At 45.4% G+C, this 25,680-nt stretch overlaps 2 protein-coding genes across 3 annotated transcripts in view; one reads left to right on the plus strand and one right to left on the minus strand.

Annotated features, from left to right (window-relative positions):
• DOCK1 (dedicator of cytokinesis 1) overlaps positions 1 to 25,680 on the plus strand; it is a 527,459-nt gene that overhangs the window by 216,759 nt on the left and 285,020 nt on the right. The window lies entirely within an intron of this gene.
• INSYN2A (inhibitory synaptic factor 2A) overlaps positions 1 to 25,680 on the minus strand; it is a 60,713-nt gene that overhangs the window by 7,346 nt on the left and 27,687 nt on the right. The window contains exon 2 of one of the 2 annotated variants that reach the window (XM_022568467.3): positions 10,302 to 10,373. In XM_022568467.3, the coding sequence (XP_022424175.2) occupies positions 10,302 to 10,373 (72 nt within the window). Of the gene's footprint in view, positions 1 to 4,870; positions 10,374 to 25,680 lie in introns of those variants that run through there. The other variant, XM_089898354.1, reaches the window with a different exon arrangement.

Consider the following 25,680-nt stretch of genomic DNA (forward strand, 5'->3'; position numbering starts at 1 on the left):
CGGTGTGGCTCTGACTGACCCACGCTTTGCCACCGTGGATACATCATTCCACCTTCAGGGACCTGAGCTTCCCGGGCTGTGAAACGACAGTGGAGATGCACGCCCACCGCCAGGGGGTCCCATGGAGCCGCCACGCCCGCACGGAAACTCAGGCAAACTCGGGGCAGCCAGCTCGCCGGGGCGTGCGATGGCTCTCACAGTGTCCTCAAAATGCAGTGCTTTATGTCCGGCTGGCTTCACGTCAGCGCCTTGGATCACACAGTGTTGTTCAGAAGAAGCTGAAAGTCAGGCTCCAAGTAACAGGCTGGGTTGTCTCCCTTGCAAGCCTGGTGAACCAGGCACATCTCTTTTTATTTACTCCTCAGCCTCAGTTTACATATGTGGTCCCGGCTGTGCCTCTAGGCAGTGGGAGAACCAGGACCCAAAATAGCCATCATACTTCCCTGGACGCATCTCCGTGTGACTACTGAGGGGCCCCATCCATCTGGCATGTCCAGAATCAGAGCGTTTCCCCAGCCTGCTGCTCTGTCTTCCCAAACTCAGCTGCCATGCCGGGCACCTTGGCATCTAGCTGGACTCGCCCTTCCCACCTGCTTCCATCAGCTGGGTACCGTGCAGCCACCCTCAGCAATCTCCAGCACCTTCCTCTGCCCCCAAAGAACTTAGGCAGTTTTCACTTTGGCCACTGAAACAGCCGTTCAGTGCTTCTCTCTCCATCTCTCTCTTGCCCTAACGTGTTTTCCAAGTACCAGAGTCACCTTAGGAAAACCTGAAACTCCTTGACAAACTTCCGCTCATCCTTTAAACCGAGGGCACTTGTTGCCTTCTCCTTCCATGGATTTTCTAGACTAACCACATGTGCCCGCCCCTGCGTCCCATCCAAACTCCTCTGGTCCACACTGCTCAGGGTCTCTGCACATTTTTATCAGAGCACTTCTGGCTCATGTTGGATCATAGCTACTTTTTCTCAGTTCTGTGAAACGCATCGAGGGATAGACCATGTTGAATTCAACTGCATCTGTGATGCCTTTAATACAGTGACAGACTCAGCATGTGACCTCTCTGTTTACTGAATTGAAATAAACTGATGAACTGAACCCGAATCCCCTCACTTCCAGTCTCAGCAGAATGCTGCCTCTGTTTTCTAGTTATAACTTATTCATCAAAACGAACATATGTACACAAAATATGTCCATATGTTATATACCTGTTGTGTATATGTATGGAGCTTGTTCTAATAGTTTCCAGTATTAATAATTTGAACGTAGAAATGATTCATCATAACTCTGAATCCTTCTTCTGCCACTTTTTCACACAGTAGGTGCCTAATCAAAGTTTACAGAGTCACTGTAAGATTTAAAATACTAGAAATAGATAGGTATTCAATAGTACTAATACCTGAACTATAAGATCTATTCCCTTTTCGTCATGGCCTATGGCAAGGAAATTATGGTTATGGTTATAAAAAGCAAAACATTAGCCAGTTATCCTAGCTATAAAGTATATTCCAAAGTATCCAAAGTTACAGACAGTGACCTTTCTGAATACATCCTGGTACGTAGCCTGACCACGCAGGAGGACAGTCCTTCCTTTTATGCTTGACTGAAGCTCCATCCTCGGTATCTTTCTTATCTGTGACTCCTCTGGAATGCAAAGAGTGGTCTGGCACCCGGGCTTCATCTAAGTGCCCAAATTTGAGGGCTGGCCAGATGCACAGGGATCAGGGAACTGCGTTTGAGCCTCCTATAATTTTGCGCCACAGAGAGGTCGAGGCAGAAAGACTCAAGCGCTGTTTATAACCTCCAACCATAATCATTTCTCGAGTAAGAAAGGGACCAGATCACTAACAGTGTCACACGTGTATTAAGCATATCTGATGTCACGCTTCTAGCAAGCCGTCAAGATTAGACATTATATTTAGAAGGGATGGATAATTATTAAATGTGGACTGCCAGTTCACTGCTGTCCCTGGCCTCAACAAAGAGCACACAATTATTTTTTTTAATCTTTGAGCAGGAAGTGCATTGTAACTGCAGTTAAAAGGAGAAAACACAGGACTCTCCAAAATTGTTTGTAGTGGGTCCTTCAGGTGCCAGGGCTGGAACACCCAGCCAGGTGACCTGAGTCGGGTCGGCTGAGATCTTGGCCGTGACCTTGTCTTCTGTCCTCATCTTGAGGACGGACAGTCTGTTGCCCAGAGAGGAATGACTTGCGGTCACCGTGCTTGAGCTGAAGTGCAGAGCAGCCCGGCCCCTCTGAGCCACCAGCCCAGAATGCTGAGTTGCTGACGCTCTCAGGAGCTTCCCCTCTTCTGACATGAGCAGAGAGAGAGAGAGAATATGGAGCAGTGACAGTTCTCAGTGCGTAGGCCAGAAAACCATTAGTTTCTTGTGCATGTCTTATGATGTCACTGGTGACCTGTCTAAACCCCCGGGTTCCCTACCACACCTCCAGGGATGTGTTGTCTGTGGGATCAGTGCCTTCAAGGTGGCTGATGGGGCAGAAGAGTCAGCTGAGTGACAGCAGCAAACCCTAGGTGGTTTCTTTTGTCATTGAGTCCCCAAGGAATTTTACATGCTAACTTAGGGCACTCAGGTAAGGACTGGATGCTGTATCTAGCTCGTAGAAAAATCTACATGGTTGTCTAAAAGTGAATTACACTGATTTGCTCATGACACTGACAATGTAACTCCTTCACACTGTTTTGGACATAGGTGACTACCTCATTAATTTTGACTTTTGAGGGTCTTAAGAGGAGGGCTATCGGTATAATTAACCTTTCTCTGCTGAATAATTTTTAACTAATTGCTTTACAAGGAATATGTTGAGATGAGCAACCAGCTTCCACTTTTACAGCTGTACAGGTACACATAGAACTTTTGATACTAAAGGTCAGTAGAAGGTCACTGAAGACGACTAAAGCCTGATCCTTACATACTGGGGAAAAAGAAAGAATATGTTTTTATAATTCTAATGGAATAGACAAAACTTGGGCTATTGGTTTGGGGAATCTTTTCTTTTAAGATGTTGGGGGTAGGAGTTTATTTATTTATTTTGGCTGTGTTGGGGGTCTTCGTTTCCGTGCGAGGGCTTTCTCTAGTTGTGGCAGGCGGGGACCACTCTTCATCGCGGTGCGCGGGCCTCTCACTATGGCGGCCTCCCTTGTTGCGGAGCACAGGCTCCAGACGCACAGGCTCAGTAGTTGTGGCTCACGGGCCTAGTTGCTCCGCGGCATGTGGGATCTTCCCAGACCAGGGCTCGAACCCGTGTCCCCTGCATTAGCAGGCAGATTCTCAACCACTGCGCCACCAGGGAAGCTCCTCAAGGAGAATTTTGAGGTCTGTTAAGTCATTCTTTTTTGTTTTTTTCTAACGTTTAGTTTACTTTATTAAAACATATTTCCTTACATCAGAATGACATCGCCTAAAGTATTATCCAAGGAAATCCTCCCTGTCCTCTTCCTCCCACCCCATCAGTCACTGTAAATACTAGGAACAGAGCACTAAGTATTAGACAAAAGCTAATTTCCTCCACATCAGTTCATGTTGGTAAAGAACTTAATATGCACAAGTGGTGGTGATCGAAAGCAGGCCTGCAAAGGCCACTTCCACTTAGAGATAATCACTAAATGACAGAGGCAGCAAAGATTCCACTCCAAGTGGGCTCTGGGCAGGCTAGACCTGGCCCCGGTTCTGCATACAAATGCAGTTACCTCTCTTAACAATAAGACTTCATTAGGTTTCGAGGCGTCCAGTTCTGGTGGCTGTCCTGACTGCAGCTCCTTTTTTGCAGTACTCTGGAATCAGTGACATTTCCATGCACATTTTTGTCTGGAATCTTCGCAGCCTTCTGTTTTGTGTTCTTATTGGTGATGCAGTGAATTTCTATTGATGATTTGAGAAAATGCAAACCATTAATTCTGTGAATTCCTTGTTCCATCTCATAATATTAGGGTATATTTCTCATCTTTCCTGAAACCCTCCAGTCATTTTGGAAAGGACCTTGCAGAATTTGGGAGCTTCCTTGATAAACAGTTAAAGATTTCGATGCACTGGAAAGTTCCCCAGCTGCTGTAAAGCTACATGCTTATGTGCCAGCAGCAAGGCATCCCCTTTCATCCTTGGAAATCCTCTGGCTCTTTCTCCCCCTAATCCTTCCGGTTGTTTCCAACCCTCTAGCCTGGGGGGTGGGAGAGGTGTTCTACAGAACACATCTAAACCCTCCCCAATATGCTACCCCTCCAAGATGGTCCTGTGTCCTCTGCGTCAGCTGTCCCCGGGTGGAACACCCTGGTCACCTTCATCTGCCTGTCCTCTGCCTTTCTTCACTGTGTCTGTGGCCCCCACACCTTCGGTGCAGAAGGTTCCCTGTTGTTGTCACTCTGTTGTTACAAGGTCTTACGGTAGGGGTTCTACGGGGTTGTCTTCAGCCAGATCACCAGTTCCTCCCGCCTCCCGGTGTGTGGGGCCATCATGCCCCTCATCTCCTAGGAGTTCCATGAAAAATGCTTGCTGAGGAAATGCACAGAAGCACCAAATGGAAGGGACTCGGATACTTTATCAAAACAGTTGTTTGAAATTTCATCTATACTTGACCATCCATGGATCATATCAAAAGATGAAAATACAACGTAGACAACAGGGCATCCTGCAAACTCCCTCCCTCTGGGGTGTTGAAAACAAAGTGATAGGCAGACGGGCAGTGTTTCCCTTCCCTTCGGGGGCCAAGTCCACTCACGGATTCACTGCATAATTATTAGTGTCACTTGAGGCTGGCTGTGGGTGGCCCTGATGATACAGAAAGGACGCAGGTGCGGGCAGTGTCCTCCTGAAGGGGACAGGTGTTGTAGGACTTGGAACTAATGGTAGGAATTCTAATACTTTACAGGAAGATTTAAATTCTGGTAAAGATTCTACTTAATTAGTCTGAATCATCGTTATCATTATCTTTCAAAGCTCGCTTTCATTCCCCAAAGCCTTTGAACTGAGGTTAGCACAGGCTATCCTCATAAAAATGCACAAATTTGAATTCAAGCCATTTTGTTGTGGTATTATTTTACGAATTAACCACTTCAGTAAAGCAGGGAAATGGTATGTTGCATTGTTCCTTTTTGAAACAGAATCTGAACAAAGGATGAATCATGGGTTAGCGTGACTCGTCAGATTAGTCTGACAAGAGACCTGCTGAGACAGGGCGGGTACAGAGGATTTCAAGTGCTTATGAGCAAAGGTTCTATTAGTACTTGATCAGTCGAATATTTTCTGAAATAATTATAGCCTATTTTGACAGGAAATATGGATGATAGCCAGAAAAGTTTTACTACAGAAAACTAAAACTTGTATCCCTTGTTATTTTGTTTCATGCTGAGATGGTCTTAAATTAGAATTTCACAATTGGTCCAGATCAAAATGGAAAGAATGTCATTTTAGGAAACGAAAACTGTAGTCATGTCAACCACCTCCAAATTCCCACTGATGGAAGATATCACTTTTGATGCTTGGGTTTCAGTGTCTAGGAAGCAGGGCAATCCATTGCCCAAGGATGGTTGTTTCGGCTCTTTGTAAATCGATTTGCCAATATGGGAATGGATGCTATTTGGTTGAGAAATGCCCTGTGAACGCCCAAACTTTTATCTCCAAGTAGACTTTCTTCTGAAGTTCTCAAGATCCATTCCTCTCATAATTGTAGATCACTGACTCCCGGCATTTCAGAGCTAGAAAGGACCTACCTGATCCCTTCCTTCAATCATGCAGGACTTGGAGATCTAATGGACACCCCTCCAAAGACAGAGGATGGCAGCTCAGCCCTAACCTCTGGGGCGCCCCCTATCTGAGCATCAGTCCCAGGCAGGCTGATTTTCACAACCTTTTGTTTGTGGTCCCAGAGGCCCTTATTCCATGAAATTGCTTCAGGATCTTTGGTCCCTTTGATATTTTTTTTCCATGACAGACTTATTTTTTTTTACAGAGAAATACGTACTGCCACCCATGGCAAAGGCACACATTTATTCAAGGGCTTGCGTTGCTAGAACCACAGGCAGCCGTGTCTTGGACACGGCCCCCTTTGCATATCCCTAGGCCAAGTGTTACTGGCAACATGGTGGATTCTTACACTGCTCGGAGAGGGTACTTGGGTTTTGGCTGAAAAGCAGCGTGTAAATGCAAGATAGGCGGGATCAAATTCATTGACCTCCAGGGCTCTCTGCCTGCCAGCAAACAGGTATGACAAGTGACAACGTGGAAACTAGCAGCTCTGATGGCCCCTCGTGTTCGCCCAGGCTCTGGGACCACCACAGGCCTTTGGCATTTTAAAATGTCTTTATTTTGAAACTCCTTCAACCTATTCAGTTCTGAGGTGCTGCGGGCATCCTCTGGGAAAGACCCAGAAGAGTGGCAGAGATGGTGGTACAGGGACTCTTAGAACATTCCCGAAGTCTAGGGTGCAGGCCCTGGTACCTGAGAGCCTGGGTGCAGAGCCAGGCATAGAACCAACTGCAGGGACTCCGAGCTTGAACTCATCCCCTTCTGATGGGATCGTCTCTACAGAGGTGTTTGCAGGAATGGATGGAGGATTTCTTGCAGTGTCCTCCGTGAAAAGAGATGCACTTGAATCATAAAGCCTTTGCAATTTGGACACTCCCTCTGGCTCACCTCTGAGATGTTCTGGCTGCCCGTTGGCACTGCTCCAGGGCCACCTGGACAGGTGGTTTCTTCTGCCCAAGGCCTGTTGTGTTCTGGATGCTTTTCTATCAGAGAAACCTCTATCCTTCATGAAGCATTTGACATTCGATGATTGAATCACAGGGCTGGCTGTACACTGAGAAGTCATCTGGGCGAATTCTCCCTTGCTCTACGCTCCCCATTCTTTTCTGGCAGAAGGGAACCCCAAGGGAAATCACCTATCTGGAGGTATCAACAACAGCCAGCCACCACTCTCTTGTACCAGTCTTTGGTTTTCTGATGGGATCATGAAAGCCCCCTTCACCGAGGTGCTGGGTTAGTCACCACCACTGTGCGCCCCCATGATGGAACTGCTGCCCACGCGGGGCTGGATGCTCCTGGCAAACAGGCTCCTCTGTTGTTGATCCCTGACCCTCTGTCCTCACTTCTCCAGCTGTGTGCTCACCAAGGGGATGCTGGGTTTGGATCTGTTTATGCCATTTGTACTCACCATTGAAATGATGTGATTTATTTGAGTGTTACATAAACCGATGAGATACACTGGAGGCAAGAGAGAATTATTTCTGTGGGTTAGATGTTTTGGACAGAGGAGCTTGCTACAAAGTACTGAGTGTGACAAAGGGAGGGGCACATCGGTGCCCAGAAGGACCCTGAAATCAGGTTCTGTCACGAGACGGTGTTCTACCTCAGGAAAATGGGTGTGGTTCGTGGCAGGTACCTTGGAAGTCCAGTGGGGGTGACCACGGGCACAGAAGACATCTGGGCCTCGCCTCAAAAGATCGGCATAACTTAAAATCACGTACATTGTAAGACAATTATATGATTCAAATTCAAATAACATGTTTACGTTTCGGATTTCTCTTTTGACTGGTGTTCCAGTTAGTGAACCAGAAGTGAGCTTTCTTTCCTCTCATCTGTAGTGCTCAGAAAACTCTTGCTAATGTCAAGAACCAAACCAGTGTCAAGAGTAATTGTTAAATTTTAACAGTTATAATTTTAAATTATATCCTATATAAAGTGATAGGAAAACTGGGAAACAGAATTTGACGAATATGTTTGTTCAACTTGGTAGTAATATAGAGACCTCTGTTTGAATTCATAGCAGGAAGACTGCTTTTTGGGGCAGTGGGAGTCCGGCTGAAATGTTACTAGTAAGCCTTCTGAGTAACTTCTCTTTGCAGCAGAAGTTGGAGTGTTGGGAAATTTTTATTGTTGTTATCACTCTGATGGGGGGATTTTAAAACACTTTCCCGAAAGAGCGATCTAAAACTCCACTTCTTCTCTAGTACCGCCTCTCCCGGGATGCTCTGAGCACTTAGAGAGGGGGCTTACTTACTGTAGGGTGGCATGGCTGTAGAGGCCCCCACTGTACACAGTTCCTGAAGATGCACAGTCCCTGCAGTCACATCTTTGATGACAAGGTCTCTATGAAGAGACACGCATTTCCCCAGTTTGCAGGAGATGAGCAAAGTGGTCGCAATGACTCAATCCCTCTACCTGGTGAGTGAGTCTTACTGAATTTTGTCAAATTCTTGTGGCGCTGGAATTCCCAGTTCTTACCATAAATGGGCCAGTGGCCTGTGTACTGGGGTTCACACAGATCGCTGGGTGAGCCGTGTCTAACCTGTAACCACTCAAGGCTAATTCCTGTCCTTCACAGACTGTTAAATCACTTTAAACATCACTTTTTTTTTTTTTTTATGTAAGTTGCTTCTGGATTTAGAGCTAAATTTATGTAAATTACTTCAATTTACATTGGAGAGTGTCCTAATAAATTCTTCTTTCAGTCACCCACAAAATGTTAAGTGGGTTTACATCATCAAGCTCACTCTTCGCGACTTCTTTGGAAATCTGGGTTCACTTCGACTCTGTATAGCATTGGAGACTGGAGGCGTTTTAGCTCCCAGAGGAGCAAAAGCTAAATGGTGAGGGTACTTACGCCAGGAGCTCTCAGTTCTTCATTTCTTTTCCTAATTGACTGGTTTAGTGAAAGCATTTTTTTCTTTGAAAGCATTTTATTTTATGTCACTTACATCCCTTCACTGTCGATTCAAAATTGTTTCGCATAATATGGGTGTAGTAAAAAGATTCCCACCGACCAAACTTCTCTAAGTTTGTATTTGGAGTGCTTGACGTTTTTTGCCTGGGCGCTTGGTTTTCACCTCCTTGTTAATAGTGGAGAGCAATCGGGCATCTTGGCCTGCTGGGCCAGGGCTGCTGCAGGGGACCCAGGTCCCTCTGGGTAGCCAGGAGGCCTTAGCAGTTTGTGTGCCTTTTACTAGATTGTAACCAGGCCATGGTTCCTGCAAGGCAGGCTTTCTCAGTCTTGGCACAATTGACAGTTTGGATGGGCTGACTCTGTGTCATGGAGGGCTGTCCTAGGCATTATAGGATGTTAGCAGCATCCCTGGCCTCTACCTAGTAGATGCAGTAGCACCTCTCCAGTTGTGACAGCTGAAAGCATCTCCCTCCATTCTTGCCAAATGTGCCCTGGGAGGCAAAATCTCCCTGGGTCGAGAACCTCTGCAGGACGGACTTTTGCTACGGTGGTACCGGAGCTTGTGTCTGCCCTGTGGTTTCTCCTGCTGCAACCACACCAGTCACCAGGTGACCCAACTCTACTTTTAAAGAACCTGGGGCCCAGTCTGGGATGCTCTGTCTGGATTGGAGATGTGATGGACCCAAGACTGTGTGGACTCAAGCTTTTTGCCATTGTTAAGACATTTATACCCTCTCCCTGTCTCTACCTTCTTGATAGGAGGGTGGTAACTTTGAAGGTCTCTTTAGAAGGTGGTTTTTGGTTGAGATTGGCGTCCTTTATACAGTTTTAGATGTAAGACTGTGCAGCTTTTTCTTGTTGTTGATAATTTGGCAAATCAAGTAAAATTGTTCTTCAGGCTTAATTTTAAAAAATGAACTAAATCATAACATCTCTTACTGCTCTCATCTTTTGCTTACGAAAATTACATTTCCAAAAAGAAAAAATAAAAAAGACAGTAACCTCTGAAGGTCATGACCATGTCTTAAAATCCTAAATTACTGCCAAAAGCCTAACATGCTTTTTGCTTGTTGAAAGTTTCTGCTGTATTCTTGTCAATGTGAGTAATCTACGCACTTCAAATTGAAAAACAGGAAGACCAGCCATAGGGCTCTAGACGGGGGCTTATGCCCCGAGGGACATAAGTGCCACAACCCTGGTGATTCCCCAGGAAATAAACTGCACACTGGGTTTTTCTGTGGTATTCCTAGCACATACAGTGTGGTTTGCAGCCTTTGATCTATACCATCTGAAGGTCTTATATTTCACAGCCGTTACGGAACACACAGTACAGTGTTCGTGGCTGTCGATTCTGAGGGAGCAAGCCATCGAACTTACACCGATTTTGGAAACACTGCTAAGATACGTTTGCCAGATCCATGGGTTCAAGCTCTCCCTCATCCCGTGATTCTGTATGTGAGGTTGAGTATTTAGAAGCAGCCTAGAATTCTGGTCAGGAAAGGTTCTTTACTTTCTGTCTGATATAATCACCCCAGCATGATCCCAGATGATTCTTGCATTCGTGGGTAAACATCATTTGTCACTCATAATAACAAAGTGGGAAGAGGAGAATGTTGACATACCTATAGATAATACATGCACTGTTCCTGCATGTGTCACAATTAGCTGTGTCTTGCCCAGTCCGATATGAAAGCCTACAAGATAAGAACAGGAGAGCATTACACGTGGTGGCTGCTGGCTGCTGGCTTCTCTAGAGCACACAGCTCCAATCAGATTCTTTCCCAATGCCATTGCTCGTTATGGTAATAGAAATCGATCAGTGTGTTTCCCATTTTGCTCCTGTCTCTGCATTTATTGTATACGACCAATGCAACCTCTATAGCTGATACTTAAATTAAATCTAGGATGCGAACATAAACTACTGGATGAAGTAAATAATCTGATTTTGTTATAAGCAAAGGGAATTTGGGATGTTTCAGTGCAGCTTGATCTTTATGGTGTTTAAAAGAAACTTCGATGGGAAACCAACCCCAGATCTTCTGACTTGTTTCTGCCCCACCACCCCTCGGCCTGCGAGAGGAGGAGTCTGCAGACTGGGGTCCTCAGGCGAATCCCACTCTGAGCCAGCAAGCTAAGAGTGAATTTTACATTCATAAATGGTTGAGAAAGATTGAAAGAATAATAATATTTGGAACACGTGAAAACTAATGAAATTAACTTTTCAGTGTCCATAAATAAAGTTTTAAGTTTTGATAATAAAGAATAGTGAACATTTTTACATTAGTAGCTACAATACCCTTGGTCTGCAAATCCCAGGATACTCACTCTCTAGCTCTTCAGAGAAAAAAATTTGCTGACTTATGTGGTAGAGTGTCGTGCTGCATTGTCAGTGCCTTCTGACACCGTCCCTGGCTACATTCTCTGGTGAGTTCTGTCAGCCCTATGAGACTAGACGTTTTTAGGAGGAGAGGTAGGGGTGCTGATTCTCTTCCCATTAACAGAAATAACCTTAGAGTATTTTTTGGAGTATATTCTGGAAGGTTGTATAGACTTAAGGGTTTGATGAAAGGATTTTCTTGACTCTTTCTCAGCCCAGTCACCCCAAGAAGCTAGTTTTGGGGAGCTTTCATAATGTTTTTCCTACCACTTTGGCCGGCCTTCCCTCTCTGATAGTTTTAACGTGCAGGTGTATTTTATTCTGAATATTACTTTGTGCTAAGGGACAAACGTGCTAACCAGAATCTGTTAAATCAGTGGCAGAAGAAAAGCTTCCATCTGAATTGGCTCATACATACTTCGGGGGCATATTTACGTTTGGAGAGTGACTCAACATAATAATAGTGCTCAGAAGGTTTTCTGTCAACATGGATAGTCGATATTTTATCGCCTTCCCTATGTAAACTTCTCTTGCACGCATCATGGATTTTGAATTGAAATTAACTTTTGTTTTCCTCATTATATTTGGTGTTGCATAAACATTTGACAAAAGGATTTTCCTATCCATGCCACGTTGTTGCAGTGAGCTTTGGTGAACTCGGACTTGACCTTTGAGTTCTGTGCATTTTATTTATTAATCAAGTGACAATATTCTGTCCTAAAGTGTCGCCAGTCAGCGCCTGTGGCCCATGATATTCGAGCCAGAGTTGGAGTCACTGTGGCTGCGTTTGTGTTGACCTCTGTCCCCCATTTCGGACGCCTTTGGATGCCCACTTGGGGTCTTTTCCTCTCCCCTGAGCTTTGTCAGGAAGGAAACAGGGAAGAGCTTGTGCATCACACCTTCCTCTTTTCCTTAGCCCTTTCCTCCTGATGACAAGCCCCAAGGGTACATTCCTCCTGAACCTTCCTCCCTGGCTCCAGATTTGTCGAACCCATACCAAGGGGCCTCTGTGTTAGACGTTGACCTCCATTCTCCCATGCCTTATTATATATAAAAGGCCTTTCTCCATCCCACTGATTTTACTGGAGCTCTGTCCTAAGCTCATGTCTGACCACGGTCATTTTGTATGGTAAAATAAGCATGGTACTTGAGCACAAGTCCTGGCAATGACATGTTTGCTGCAGGACGTGTCTGTCCCGCTGTTAGGCTGGGCTGCAGACGAGGGACAGCTCCTCTGTGTGTTCATTGGTGTGTGTTAAGCACCAGCCAGGGAAGGGGATATGTAATAGTTTTCTGTATGCCCTAGTCACATTCTAAAGTTTAGGCTTTTAAAAGAAAACAGACGAAATCAAGGGCACTTCCTAACCTTTATTTGAGGGGCACGCTTACTGGGCTCTAAGGAAAATCCGACTTCCATGCTTGCAGAACTTTCCTGCTCGAGACCTCAGGAAGAATCTGCATCAGCTCTCATCGACACCAACACCCCTTCCTTGCCCAGGAGCATGGAGTTCCCAAGTGTCTCACTTACATTAGAGCCGCGAGTCCTCGAATTAATTACACAACCTCATTTTACAGAGGAGAATATAGCAACACTTCAGGTCTGGGATCTCATTATTCTTAGACCCCAGGCTTCTGATGCTCCGTGATGCCCTGCTCGAACCCTGGGACCTGTGTTCTGCACTTTGTATGACTGCCACCTTGGGATAGTCAGTGAGTCCAGCACTGACAGGACAGAGACTTCAGGCACCTGAAACGCACAAGAGAACTCTCTTCCAGGACCTTGGGGTTCTTCAGTTATAAACTGCTCTTTTTAAAGCCCTTTCTGAACAGACTATTCTTATCACTTGGCAAAAAGCACGCATTTTTCCCCTGTTACAATCAGTAAGCAAATAATGATTAAGTGCCATTAGGTGTCAGACATTATTCTGGCTACTGAGGAGACATTTTGGAATAAGATTGTGTCCTTGTCCTCGAAGCTTACAGCAGAGTGGGAGAGCCAGACAGGCAACACATGAACACATGAACGAATGAATGAATGGCTTTGGATACGGCTCGTTGTTAAGGAAATGTTGTACGGGTGGCTTTGGCTAAGCCCCCCGAGGACCCTGCATTTGGAATGAGACCTGGATGATAATGAAAGAGCAGTTAGTCATCTCCAGATCTAGAGATGAGTTTTGCAAACAAAAGGGCCATCACTTGTGAACGTCGTCATGGGAATGATGTTGGCATGTTTGCAGGACAGATAAAAGGGCCAGTGTGGCTAGAATAGCTGGGGCACATGAGAGAGGCGGGAGGTGAGAACAGATCCTATAAAATAGGAAGCTCTTTGGACATTGTTGTAAATTTAATGGGAAGCCACTGTAGAGGTTTATTTATACGTGGATGACAGAATGACATGGAACCTATTCCTCCTAACCTTTACTCTCACTCCTCCCTTTCTATCACATCATTTGCATTCAATTTCTTTTTTCTCCCTTCTTTGATTTGTAGCCCAGCCTAACTCACACAATCCTGAGATACAGTACGGTTTGGCTGATGCCTGTTGATTAGAATCGAGTGAGTCATAATATCTGCTTTATAGAGTGACGTATCTGTGTGTGGTCCCCGCTTTTCTAGCTAATTTAAATGACAATTTGGTGGTCCGCCATATTGCCACCATGTGTGAGAAGTGTTTTCAAGATCTCATTGCCACGAACTATTCTTGGGAAGACCCTTCAGGATGTTTCCATGGTTTTGTTAAGGACCTTTCTTTTTGAAAGGATTCAAATCTTTGGAGTCCAAAAAGGTAGTTCATAAAGATGGATGTCAGTGAGAGATTAATTTGTGGATAAAAGTTAAAGTGTTGTCCTTGTGTCATATGGTTAAGTCACAGGCTGCCTCCAGTAGCTATTGTTAATCAAGGTATGTCCACTACAATTTTATTAAGCGTGAGGGCGTTCTTAGTAGAGGTCTTAAACTGTGTAACCCCTTGTGCTTATTGCTTTGATAATCCATCTAATTGTCCCTGGGGCTTACAAAATGTAGGGTTTGGCTTCGCTGATGATTTTATGGTCACATTAATAATTGTGTTGCAGAATCTGAATAAATGTGTTCTCCAAATACAGACACAACAGATAAGTCCTTTCTACAGGACAGGGAACACAAAGTGCCATTATGGAATGTCCCTATTTTTTCCTTCTCGCTTGGAAACAAGTCATAAAACCCATACTTGGAATGATTATCTTTCTGGATTGCCATTGCCAAAAAGAGAAGCGATCCAAAAACTGAACTGCTGGAGCAGATGCTTCTCCAGTGACAGTAGGGCTAGAGGTCTTTTGTGATTGGAAGTTTGGAGAAGAGAGAGCTTAGATTATTGACGTCAGAGCCACAGAGGGAGAACATCTTGGTCCAAAATTATAAATTTTCTGTCTTGCACGTTAATTGCTACCTTTATAAAACTCTCTTCTCTTTTGTTTTGAGGAACCTATACCTTATATAGGTTTATAACCCCACGCCTGTCACAATGCCTGGTACACGCTGGGTGTTTGGTTAATATTAATTTATTAACCAAATAATACAGTCAGTCTCTGTGTTCTCATATTGAAGTCCAGTAACAGACAAATCTAATGAAAAAAATTCTGAGTGCAAAAAGCATATGAAGAGTATAAATTTTGAGAAGTTCTGATTCTCACTTTCTGGTGTAAACCTCTTTGGACCCCAGCGATAGGCACGCTCACTGCAAACACGGATGTTTTAATGCACTGATCTTTGCAACACTTGCTATTTATCATCTCACTGCAGTTAGTTGCCATTTGTCAATGTTCTGGACTCAGCGTATATTACTGTGGTGGGGGGAGGTGGGGGAGTGGAAAGCATAACATTCAGCACCGCGGACAGCGCCAAGAGTCCAGCCTGTTCCACTGACCCTCTTGACTCCCATCCCCCCAGATCACGGTCCTAACCCAGGGACCATTTCTGGGATCCTGACCCTCTCCTTCCTTGATGCCCTTTGGACACTCATTGGTCAGGGTGGGCTTTACTGAAAGGTAAAGGAGACTAGACTTCAGTTATGAAATTAATAGGGATATAAAGAGGATGGACTTTGTGGAAAGCACATGGAGGGGTGGTGGTTCTTGATTTGTTAAAGCAGAAGGTTTTGCTCAAGCTAATTTTACAAGGTAGTTTTGGTGGAGTCCAGTATGAGAGTCATTTCCACTTCCGCTTTGTAGTGAAACAGATTTCTTCAGAAGACCTTGCTGTACTTTAAAGAAAGTAAAATGAGTGTCCTTTATCGAAGACAGCATGGAACTCTAGTTGGGGCACCCCCATTCAAAGAAAACGTCAGATCCTCCTTTCTGAGTGGCCTAGAATTTTCAAGTTTAACTCAGAATGTGGTTCACCAGTTTCTCTAGCTACCTTTGGCTTCTGAGGCCATCTGCTCCAATTCTTTAGTTGTCATTATCAAAAATTCCTGAAGGTAAAAATATACTTTTGTCCACTTGTATAAAATAGATAGCATTGGTGACAATTTTGGGTCTGCAAGTCTTCAGTTAGTCCTGTTGCAGATCAGCAACAAAAGAGGCAATGAGGGATGGGATTTAAAAAACAGCAACGAAGAAGGGAAGGCAAAGGGCAGAGCTCGTGTGGCGGTTCTTGTCACAAAGCCTTAGGAATGATCAGCGAAGGAGGATGTCTGCCAGCTTCAGCCTGAGCTGGACCACAGGTGTGTCCCGGGAGGCAGGGGTGGAGAGCCGGGGACAGCGGGGACAAGGCGGCATCTGCTTTTTCATGAACGCATCACAGGGAGATCTAAGAAAGCAGGGCCCTGGGTGGTAGGAGAGGGCGCTGCAAAATATCACAGAAAGGTCACCGGCAGCTTTCTTCCTGGCTCCACGTCCAAGTGGCTCAGTGTCTCTGAGACCTTGAAGATGGGGCCTGAGAGTGGAGACTGACAACCCTGTGTCTCCAGTCCAGCCCCAGCAGAGAAAAATTGTTTGGTGGAAAGGTCAGGAAGGGGAAAAAAAATGTCTCTTACTGTGCCTGCTCTCAAAAGCAAAGTCTGACAAAGTTATAAGCAGCTCAGAGAAGAGTGGTTGGCAGGTGGAAGTAATTCTATGGTATTGAATTGTAATCACTGGTACTGGATTACTGGATTGGCTTTAATGTGCTGTTTCTCCTGCCACATCTCACAACACTGCTTTCGCCAGAAGATCTTTAATTGCCCATGGAAAAATCTCTTCTCACATTCCCTGGGGAACTGTGAATGGAGTGTTTGGTTTTAGATTTCAGAAAAGCATTCTCCTCTCAGCCAGCATCACCAGTGTGTAAGCATGCACCTGGAGGGGCCCCTCCTCCACTTCCACTTTGGGACATAGAGCAGGGCGCATGGCACAGGACACACAGCACAAGTGACCCCATTGCTAATTTGTGGGTCTTTTAAATGACATGGTGATTTTCAGCAAGTTTAGAGCTCTTAGCATGTAAGCAAAAGACGTGTTTGGGTAATGTGCAAATCGGGGCGTGATCCTTTAATTGGGGTCTTCAGAACACTCGTTACATAGGGTATTGAGTCACTTTGAATTAACTCAAAGGTATGTGTTAGGCCCTCTGCTCAGACGTTGTTTGCTGCAACAAAGAAAATGGCACGGTCTCTGCTCTCAGTGATCATTTTATGCCCTTGTTCAATTTATTCTCCTAATTTTGATCTCTCTTGTTCTTTCAGCCTTCTCACTTCATCTTCTCACTTTTTTTTTTTTTCCGTCCACGTTCTAGGCCAGGTGTGTGCTCCAGCTGTGCCCTCTTGATAACTGAGCCATCATTTATGGCAGCATCTTAAAGGGCTTTTCCACTTAATAGCCTCAAAGTGACATTAATTAGAGGCATAAAGTGATACCACTACTTTTTTTTTTTTTTTCTTGGTACGCGGGCCTCTTACCGCTGCGGCCTCTCCCGTTGCGGAGCACAGGCTCCGGATGCGCAGGCTCAGCGGCCATGGCTCACGGGCCCAGCCGCTCCGTGGCACGTGGGATCCTCCCGAACCGGGGCACGAACCCGCGTCCCCCGCATCGGCAGGCGGACTCTCAACCACTGCGCCACCAGGGAAGCCCGAAACCACTACTTTTGTTAGGGGAAATTAAATTTCAAAACTAGTCAAACTCAGCTGTTTTCCGCGACCGTCTCCTATGTTTTAAGCCCACCTCTGGCAGTAGTTTTGGCTTGTTCCTGAGTCTAATTTCTCACTAGGAATTTGCCAGATTATGCCCTGCAACTGTAGTTTAGTTCCTATATCAGCTGTTTAGTGGCTAAAGTGAATGTAGACTTTCCCCATATAACCGTGGAAACTCAACTGTATCTGTTTTATTAACTTGAGGTATTGAATGCCAGGATTTGGGGGACATCCAATTTAAGTTCGTTAAAAAAATATGACGCCAGTTTTCTTAACAAACGCCAAGAACACCCATTGGTCAATAAAAGGCAGTACTGGCTTTCACTGGTGATGGTCTGACCAGGTCCCTTTTTCCCAGTAGCTGAGGGGAGCCGTTTTGTAGCCAGCGGCAGACCTGCTATGTTAGGCTGGGCAATTCTTTGTTCATTAGTGGCCTGGAATCCCCAAGCTGACAGAGCAGTGTGTTTGTTTTAGAAACTGAGGTTGCAGTTTGAAGAACACAGACCAACACTGACCCCAGATCTTTTCACCACCCCTGCTTTCCCCTGCCTCAGGGATGTCTAAGTGGGCTGGTTGTTGTGAAGCCTTTTTAGAATTCTGCACCGTCACTTGCTCTTCAGGTGCCCTTTGGCCAGCTCTCAGTGACTTCTCCTCCGCCAGCACTCCCAGCATTTGGTATCGTCATGGCGTGCTTTGCCTTTTTCTTTGTTTGCCCAGCCGACATCTGGCTTGCTGGTCACAGGAGAGGTGGAAAGGCTTTGGGTGCATGGAATGATGAATGAAAGAGCAAATGAAAAATAAAGTTATTTGGGAAGGCAACTTTGTCTCAGTCGATCTATGAGGGTTGGTTTGATCTCTGTTTCAGTGGAACTTGACAGCTCTTGACATTTAAAGAAAGCTTTAAAAGACTCACTTCCATGTTTTCTGTTTATTGCCCTGAATATGGTAGAGCAGTGACTGCACTAGTTTCTTGGTTATAATCGCTACATTGTTTGTATTTAGAGAATTTTAGCCAGCAAGCATTTATTCTAGGACCCTGCTTTCTCTGCTCTCCTGCTCTTTTGCCTGTAGATGTGAGGTCAGGCAGTAAGGCCATTCTCATTAACTACCGGTTTCCTCTGTTTTTAGTTTCGTCTCCTGGACTTCTTTTTGGAGGAAAGGGCTCTCATTGAGATTGAAGGACGTCAAATCCTTCTTTCCACACACACTCATGCGATCCTCCTGAGTTTGAATGTGTGTGTTCCAGATGTCGCTGGCAGAAAATAAGAGTTGTTCTGGATGGAACCTTCAAGGGAGATCCAGTTTTGGAGTCCTGTGTTAGAAGAAATAATCGCTCTACAAACGTGACTGTTAGATTTCACAGCATTCTCTGTTAAGTCTCAGTACAGCTAAAGAAACTTGAGGGCTATAGCCTGGGAACTCCGACACCATCTATGATTTTGGCTTGTTGGAAATTGTGCAGAGGTCCAAACAAGTTACCTAGAAGTGATGTTTTAGAGCACAGCCCAATCATAGCTTGAGCTGGATCTTTCTTCTTCCCATTAGTGTTACCCTTACTTAATTTTTTCCACTAGAGGGTGAAGTTCTCAAAATTGTACATGTACCATTCTCCCAGAGGCAAGAATTGAGATGTGGGCCCTTGAAGAACGAGCTCTCTGTGTAACCCCGTGTGAGCTGATTAAACACATCAGGATGGTTTTCAGTAATCCTAGTTATTTCTGTGTAGTGCTCTGATTATAGACTTTCAAGCACTTTGCTATAGATTAGCCAGAGTAACCAACTGGCTTTCACTGTGTTCGCGTGTTCCGTCCACGGGCTGGTTCTTGTTCGCCAGCTCTGTGCGCGGCCCTTTGCTGGGGAGCAGTTGCTTGGATGAATAAAACACAGACCTTGCCCTCACGACACTTAAAATCTAGAGGACATTTGTTTCCAAGATGAAGGAATTGCTTCTAAGTTAACGGAGTAAGTTGTGTAACTTCAAAAAGTAGCAGTCCTTCCGTGGGGCAGTTTCTGTGCTCATTCACACCAGCATCCTTGGTCTGGACCAGCTCCTCTGTTCCCTCATAGGCTGCCCAGCATGGCTTCTGGCAAATTCCCAGCACCCTGTTGTGGCTCTTTTCCAGATCATTCCACAGCGAATGCTGATGATGTCCAGTAGAGGTGTCTTTCTCCTGTGTGGCTGAGAGCACACTGGTGGCCGTGGACACAGCTTCAGCCATCTCCCCAATCCCAGCACGTAGTCTGGTACCTTCTGGAGAGCAGGGCTGGAGCTGTGCTTCGTAAACGCAAGCTTCTGTCGTGACTGATAGAAAGTCAGTACCTGCCTCTCTTCTCTGCTTTAAACTTACCACCGTGGAACATGCCACAAATTTGAGTTATGATTTTGCTTTTTAGTCTGTCTCTTCTACTAGAATGTCAGCACGCCGAGGGCAGAGATTTTGTCTGTTTATTCCCTGATGGACGTTCAGTGCTCACATTGGGGTCTGAAGTGTAGCGGGTACTCAAGAAATAGTTTTGAATAATGAGTGAACGAGTGAATGAGTGAATGAAGAATCTGCCTGAGTGTTCTGCTGGATTAACTGATACCCACCCACAGGGTGGTCAGTTCTGTGATGTTCCCAGCTGGATCAGGTGAAAACATCTGTCTAAAAGTATTACCCTGGTACCATCTTAAATTTCCCCGCACAAGTGGGAAGGGCCAGTCATCCTCTGCTTTCCACACCCAGTTATTAAAATAAATGGCTTAGTCTGCACCTAAACCAGCTCCCTCCTCACCCCAGGAAATGTCATTTCTTTATCCCAGAAGGAATCCTGGTGAACACGTTTCAGTGGCAAACACCATATATAATGAACTCGGTGGCTTTCTTTAGACGCTGTTGACAAATTAACTTTTCTTAGCCCAGCCCCCCAACAAATGCGGTGACTCTGTTATTCTGGGGAGGCTCTGGCCGTTAGGGAAGCTTTTAATGCTTGCTTTCATTACAAAGAATTAAAGGGAAACTATAATGGTGGTGAGTGGTGCAGCATGGCCGCCAGCATGGGGAGTCGAGGCCATGTAGCTTCTCGTCCCCCGGGGTTGGCAGCAGCTACCTGCCTCTCCTCCAGCATGGTGTCTCATCGTCTGTGCCTCTCCCTGGGCCCTGCCCCGGCTCTCTCCTTCCTTGCCTTTACACAGAGCCATGCGTGATGAAGAAGAGGGACTGTCTTCTTATTATTGCACAGTCATTATTACTCCTCTCAGAAATACGTAGAGATTTGAACAGAGACAGACACGGAAATGAACACTATTGTTAGGGCAGGACCTTTTCTTTTGTGTTTTCTAATCCTATTTCCATAATATAAAACCATAATATGTAAAAATAGGGACAGATACTGATTATTATTTGGCATGTAGAACTGCCCGGTTATATTACAAATAGGGCAGAGTTTCCTTCACATATTCCTGAAATCAAGGAGATGCTAAGTTGCAAAATGATGACGATAATGACAAAGAAGACACTGGCCCCAGAGGGCACCAGGAGTAGCTATTAATAAAGGAAACAACTTTTTAGGGCTGAGCTGAAGCTGAGTTGATTAACTTGTTTCCTGAAGGAGACATAAAGCTAAAGCTATAGTTTGTTGAAAATTAATGAAAATGAATTTTGGTGGCATTGCTACCAAACTAGAAGGAAAATAGGAATGTGAGTATACTGTGTGAAAACGAATTTTCCTTCTGGGCTGCCACTTCCTTCAGCTGTAGTATTGTCACTTACCATCTTACAGAGGTTTTAATTTGAAAGCATTAATGATGTGCGTTGGGCAGTGGTTCCGATGGTAAATAACCACAGAGCTTTTACCTTTGATGTATAATTTCTTTGGATGTATTTTTTATAGAGCGCGTTGGTTCACAGTTTTAAATCAGACTTCCTCTCTGTGAAGCTTCTGTGCTTTGTTTCAGAAGCTTGACATTGCACTCGTTTTTTAAACAAATGCTTCAGAGCTCTTGTAGCTGAAGATTAAAATCTTCAAATTTTGGTGTCAGCAAGTATAAAATTCTCGATGTCCAATTATGAGACTTTTATCTGGGGAGCCAGTCTAGTGCTGTAACCAATGAGATACTGACAAAAAAATCTGACTCCATTTTGGGTCAAAATAGGCCCAGTTTTACACCTTCTTTACGTAGAGGAACTCATTTTTCATAATTGTCCGTTCAGATCTGGCTTTTAAAACACAAGTTTGCTTGTTTTTATGGTGCATTAAAAACTTTGCTTCAGCGTTTGCTCCCATGAATGTGGACATACATTTGATTCAGGTAGAGCCCGGGTGGCACTTGGTGGTCACTGGACGAGCCACTTAGGTGACAGGCGGTACGTGAAAGCTTTGAAGTGGTTTCCCCGGGAAGGTTGCTCATGGACGGCTGCTGGTCCCTGGACTTCGGTATCAGCGGCTTTGATTTCTCTGAAACTGCCTCACAGAGGGGATCCCTCTTACTGATTAGGAACCCTTAAAAACATAATTTATTACCGGGATCCCTTCCGAGGTGCTTTCTGCTCCCTCCAGCGTTAAAAGTGTGCTTTCTCCAGAACATAAATTCACGTGGACCTTTACCAGGTCTGGGTGCGGGAGCCTCTTGATCCCATCCAGTAAAAGGAAGAACCCAGAATTGGCAGGAGCAGCAAAAGCGTCTGCTTTGCAAATCTGCGCAGACGTCTAGGTTTCCCATTTTCAGAGGAGGGAGAGGATACTGCTGGGGCCTGGTGGGTCTGGATGTGAGTTTTGTCTTTACTATTTCTCACCAGTCTTGACCTTGGGGATGTTACTTAATATATCCAAGCTTTAGTTTCCCGGTGGAAGCGTATTCCTACCTTACAGTGTTATTTGGGGGATTAAATGAGACAATGCAGGATGGCCACCATATTGTAGGTGCTCAAAATGGATGAGCTCTGTTGGTGCTCTGCCCAGAGACACACACTTCACCGGAACTCTCCCCCAGAGCCAGTGGGAAATAGAGCTCAAACCATTTTTTGCGTAGCTTAGCAGAAATTGCATGGGGTTTCAAAAAGAAAGAAAAGTATTTGAAAAGTAGAGCTTGCATTTCATTTCTCTCTTTTTTTAAACCCGAGTTCTGGGACACAAATCCATAAACTCCATAAACGTTCATGCCAAGCCTTGAAGTGCTCATTTTATCTACGAATGGGCTGTCTGAATTGCCTCGTGGCTCAGTAGTGAGGCTTTTATTCACCAACCAACTTAAAAGGCTAGGGAGGTATTTGAAATCTCTCTTGGCATTCTGCACAGGAAGATTATTTAAATTACATTTTCAAGTATGTGTGATACCTACATGAAGCCCAAAGCAAGAATTTGGAACCCGTTTTATATTCTCGTAAATATATGTGCTTCATTTTTCATATTAAGGACGGAAAGGCTTATTATTGCCTAAAAACTTAAAAATAGTATTTACAACGTTATATACATTTAAGCTATAGGAAAGACCCAGTGCAGCCCTGTGTATTAAATGAAGAAAATGCTAGAATATCATGTATGCTTCTATTTCAAAATCATAAAACACGGTAACTTGTACTTGGACTTTAGAACTTGAATATTTTATCAAATATATAAAAGCCATTAGTTATAAAAGAAAAAGAAAAAACGAGGGGTTTCCCTGAAGACTATTCAAAGGATTGCAAGCTAGAAGGACAGAGGCCAGTTGCAGCAGTGTAGCAGTGGAAGAGATGAGGGATGGCTGAGGCATCAGGAGGAGAAAGAAAACATAATAGTGGGACCACTGTGTGCATTTATTAACCGACATCCGTAGAAAGGGCTGTGTTGCTTTCTCTCTCTCAACTTCTGTATGTATTTACAGCAGTGGCTGAAATTATGAAGTTCTTGGACATCTCTGGAGGATTGGTTCTTAGATCAGAAAGGACCCTTGAGGTCCCTTGTCTCGTGTGGACTGTCCTCCTTTCATGTGGGAGCGTGGGGCTCAGAGGGGCGAGGCTAGGATGAGCTGGGAACAAAACCACGTTTCCTGACTCCACATCAGCTGCCTTGGCCGCAACACCACGTAACCTTGCCCCGTACACTTCTCTGAAAACGAGCACAAAGCTGGAGGTCTCCATCCCGTAATCCTCAGCCCCTCCTGATCCTTGGAAATAAACCTGCCTTTTGAGTAAAGCAAGAACATCTCTCTGAAGGTGTTCACGCCTGCACCCTTGCATCACCTCCCTGCATTTTAGCACCTGGAAGGCTGCTTCTCAGTAACAAAGTAACTTGAAAGGAGTTAACTTTGCACACACAGTGTACAAAGAGAGCCTGGTCCTCGGTAGTTTATTTAATCTCCCAGGGAAGCCCAGGAGGGGCGGGTGTTCTTAGGTCTCTTTCACAGAGTCAGAAGCCTCTGGAGAAAGGCACTGGAGAGGTTAATAACCATCCCCAAGCACATGTAGGACAAACAGGGAGGGACGGGGCAACGTGGCCAGCTCAGGACCAGTTGGCTGCAGAGCCCCGGTCATTCTCGGAAAATGGAAAAACCACGTGAACAGGAGGGAACCTCAGTCCGCTGGCTGGCATGTTTTAAAATGTTTGGGGTTGCAACAAATGGGCAGAGACACCAAAACTGATTTCTCAAGAACTTTAGACAATGAAGTGCTAACATTTCCATCCCTTTCAAATAGGGAGCATGAGAGGACAGGGGTGCGGCTGGCAGGAGGAGAACCTTTTTGTTTCCGAGCTTGACCCTGTGTGCTGCTCTCCCTTCTCGGCTCACACACCCTCTTTCCTGTGATGCGCTGTCGGGCCAGACACCCAGGAAGGCAGTGCTCACATTCCAGAGACATCCGCCAGGATGCTTGTCAAGACCTCAGAAGCACCCACCTCCCCTCTTTGACATCTGGCCATGCCAGCTAACCAGGTGGAAAACTTTGATCTCAGTTAATTGGGTGGGTTCGGGCAAGAGTAACCCGGTCTCCTTCTAGAGGATGCACAGCCGACCTGAGATGGGTTTGTCTAACTGTGCCTGACTCCCCCCTGGGCTCCGGGTGGGTGGGAGGCTGCACGCCTCCTGCTGGGACCTCCGTGACTCCGGGCTACTCCCCGGCTGCTGCAGTGATGCTTGATTTTTCCTGTAGGTTCTTTCTGCTCTGTGACTTAAACAAATTAACTTGTCCCTTTATGCTTCCTCTGTAATTGCGATGCAGTATTTATTCTGTTTGGGCATGGATAATTAGAGAAAATTTGGAGAGATTTCTCATCCCCTGACAGGTCCCCCTGAAGAGTGCCTGCTGCTCAGTGATCTGTCAATATAAGGACAGAAGGTAAAGCAAGTATGTAATTTCTGTCCATCCAGCATTAATATCTAGGTGAAAGCAAGTCACATCACATAAACAGGTGTTGTGATGACCTCTTACTGCTGCTGGTGGGAGAGTGAGACCTTTTCCACATCATGTATGTATATGCATGTAAATTACAGGTTTGTGTATAATACACACGCACACGCACATGCACACTTCCCCAGCAGAATCCTGCAGGTTTGATGGGCTGATGAACAGATAAGCGTAGGCTTGTACAGACACAGTGTCAGCGACCTGTGGACGCTTCAGAGAGGGCCTGAGTTCTTTGCCTTCTACCCTCCCCGCCCCACCTTGCCTGACACAGTGCGCAACACTTAGGAGACTCCTGGTAGAAGCCATTTGAACCTGTGAATGAACGATACACTCGTCTGTGGGGCAGTCACATCTGGGATTGCCCTGTGCCCATATTGTGACCTGGTTTCAGGTCGAGGAACTATGGTTACTACACTTACAAGACCATGTCGCAGGAGCTGGCAAACTGGCCCAAGTCTGGCTAGCGCCTGTTTTTGTGAAGTTTCCTAGGACCATGGCAATACTCATTCGTACGTGTGTCGTGTATGACTGTGTTTACGATGTAGTGGCACATCTGAACCACTTGAACAGAGACTGCACGGCCCTCAAAGCCTAAAATAGTTACTGTTTGGCCCTTTGCAGAAAAAGTTTGCTGACATCTGCTACATTGGAAGCTGATCCTGAGGTCTTTCAGTAAAAATAGATCCTGCGGGCCTAGGTCCTTATTTCTACATGTACGTACCACACACACACCCTCACCCATTCTGTGGCTGCCTCTGTTGTCAGTGATTAAAAGGAAAAACAAAGTTGAGCAAACGTGACTACAGGATTCCACACTGGGTTTGTCTTAACTCGTGGCCATCCCCAGACCTTTATTCCTATTGCCTTTGCCGGCAGAGCCCCTGAGACTGTGCCCTCAAAGGGCCCCTGACCTCAGGGCGATTCCCCTGGCTAGTTTTTCCCTTTCCTGTCGCTGTGTGACTTGGACTCGGGAGAACGGGACATCCCCCCGTGGAGAAACCCGTTTCTCAGTGAGGTTGAATAGGACCCCATGGCCGGGAGGTTGAACCACTGGATTTATAACGCTCACTGCAAGCTACCAGGCTCCTCGGGCTGGTTGGTTACTTAGGATTTTCGTG

The sequence above is a fragment of the Delphinapterus leucas genome, chromosome 16 (genome assembly GCF_059928025.1).
Source record: "Delphinapterus leucas isolate spDelLeu-1000000601 "Yukka" chromosome 16, BTC_Dleu_Yukka2, whole genome shotgun sequence".
In the NCBI taxonomy this organism is placed as follows: Eukaryota; Metazoa; Chordata; class Mammalia; order Artiodactyla; family Monodontidae; genus Delphinapterus; species Delphinapterus leucas.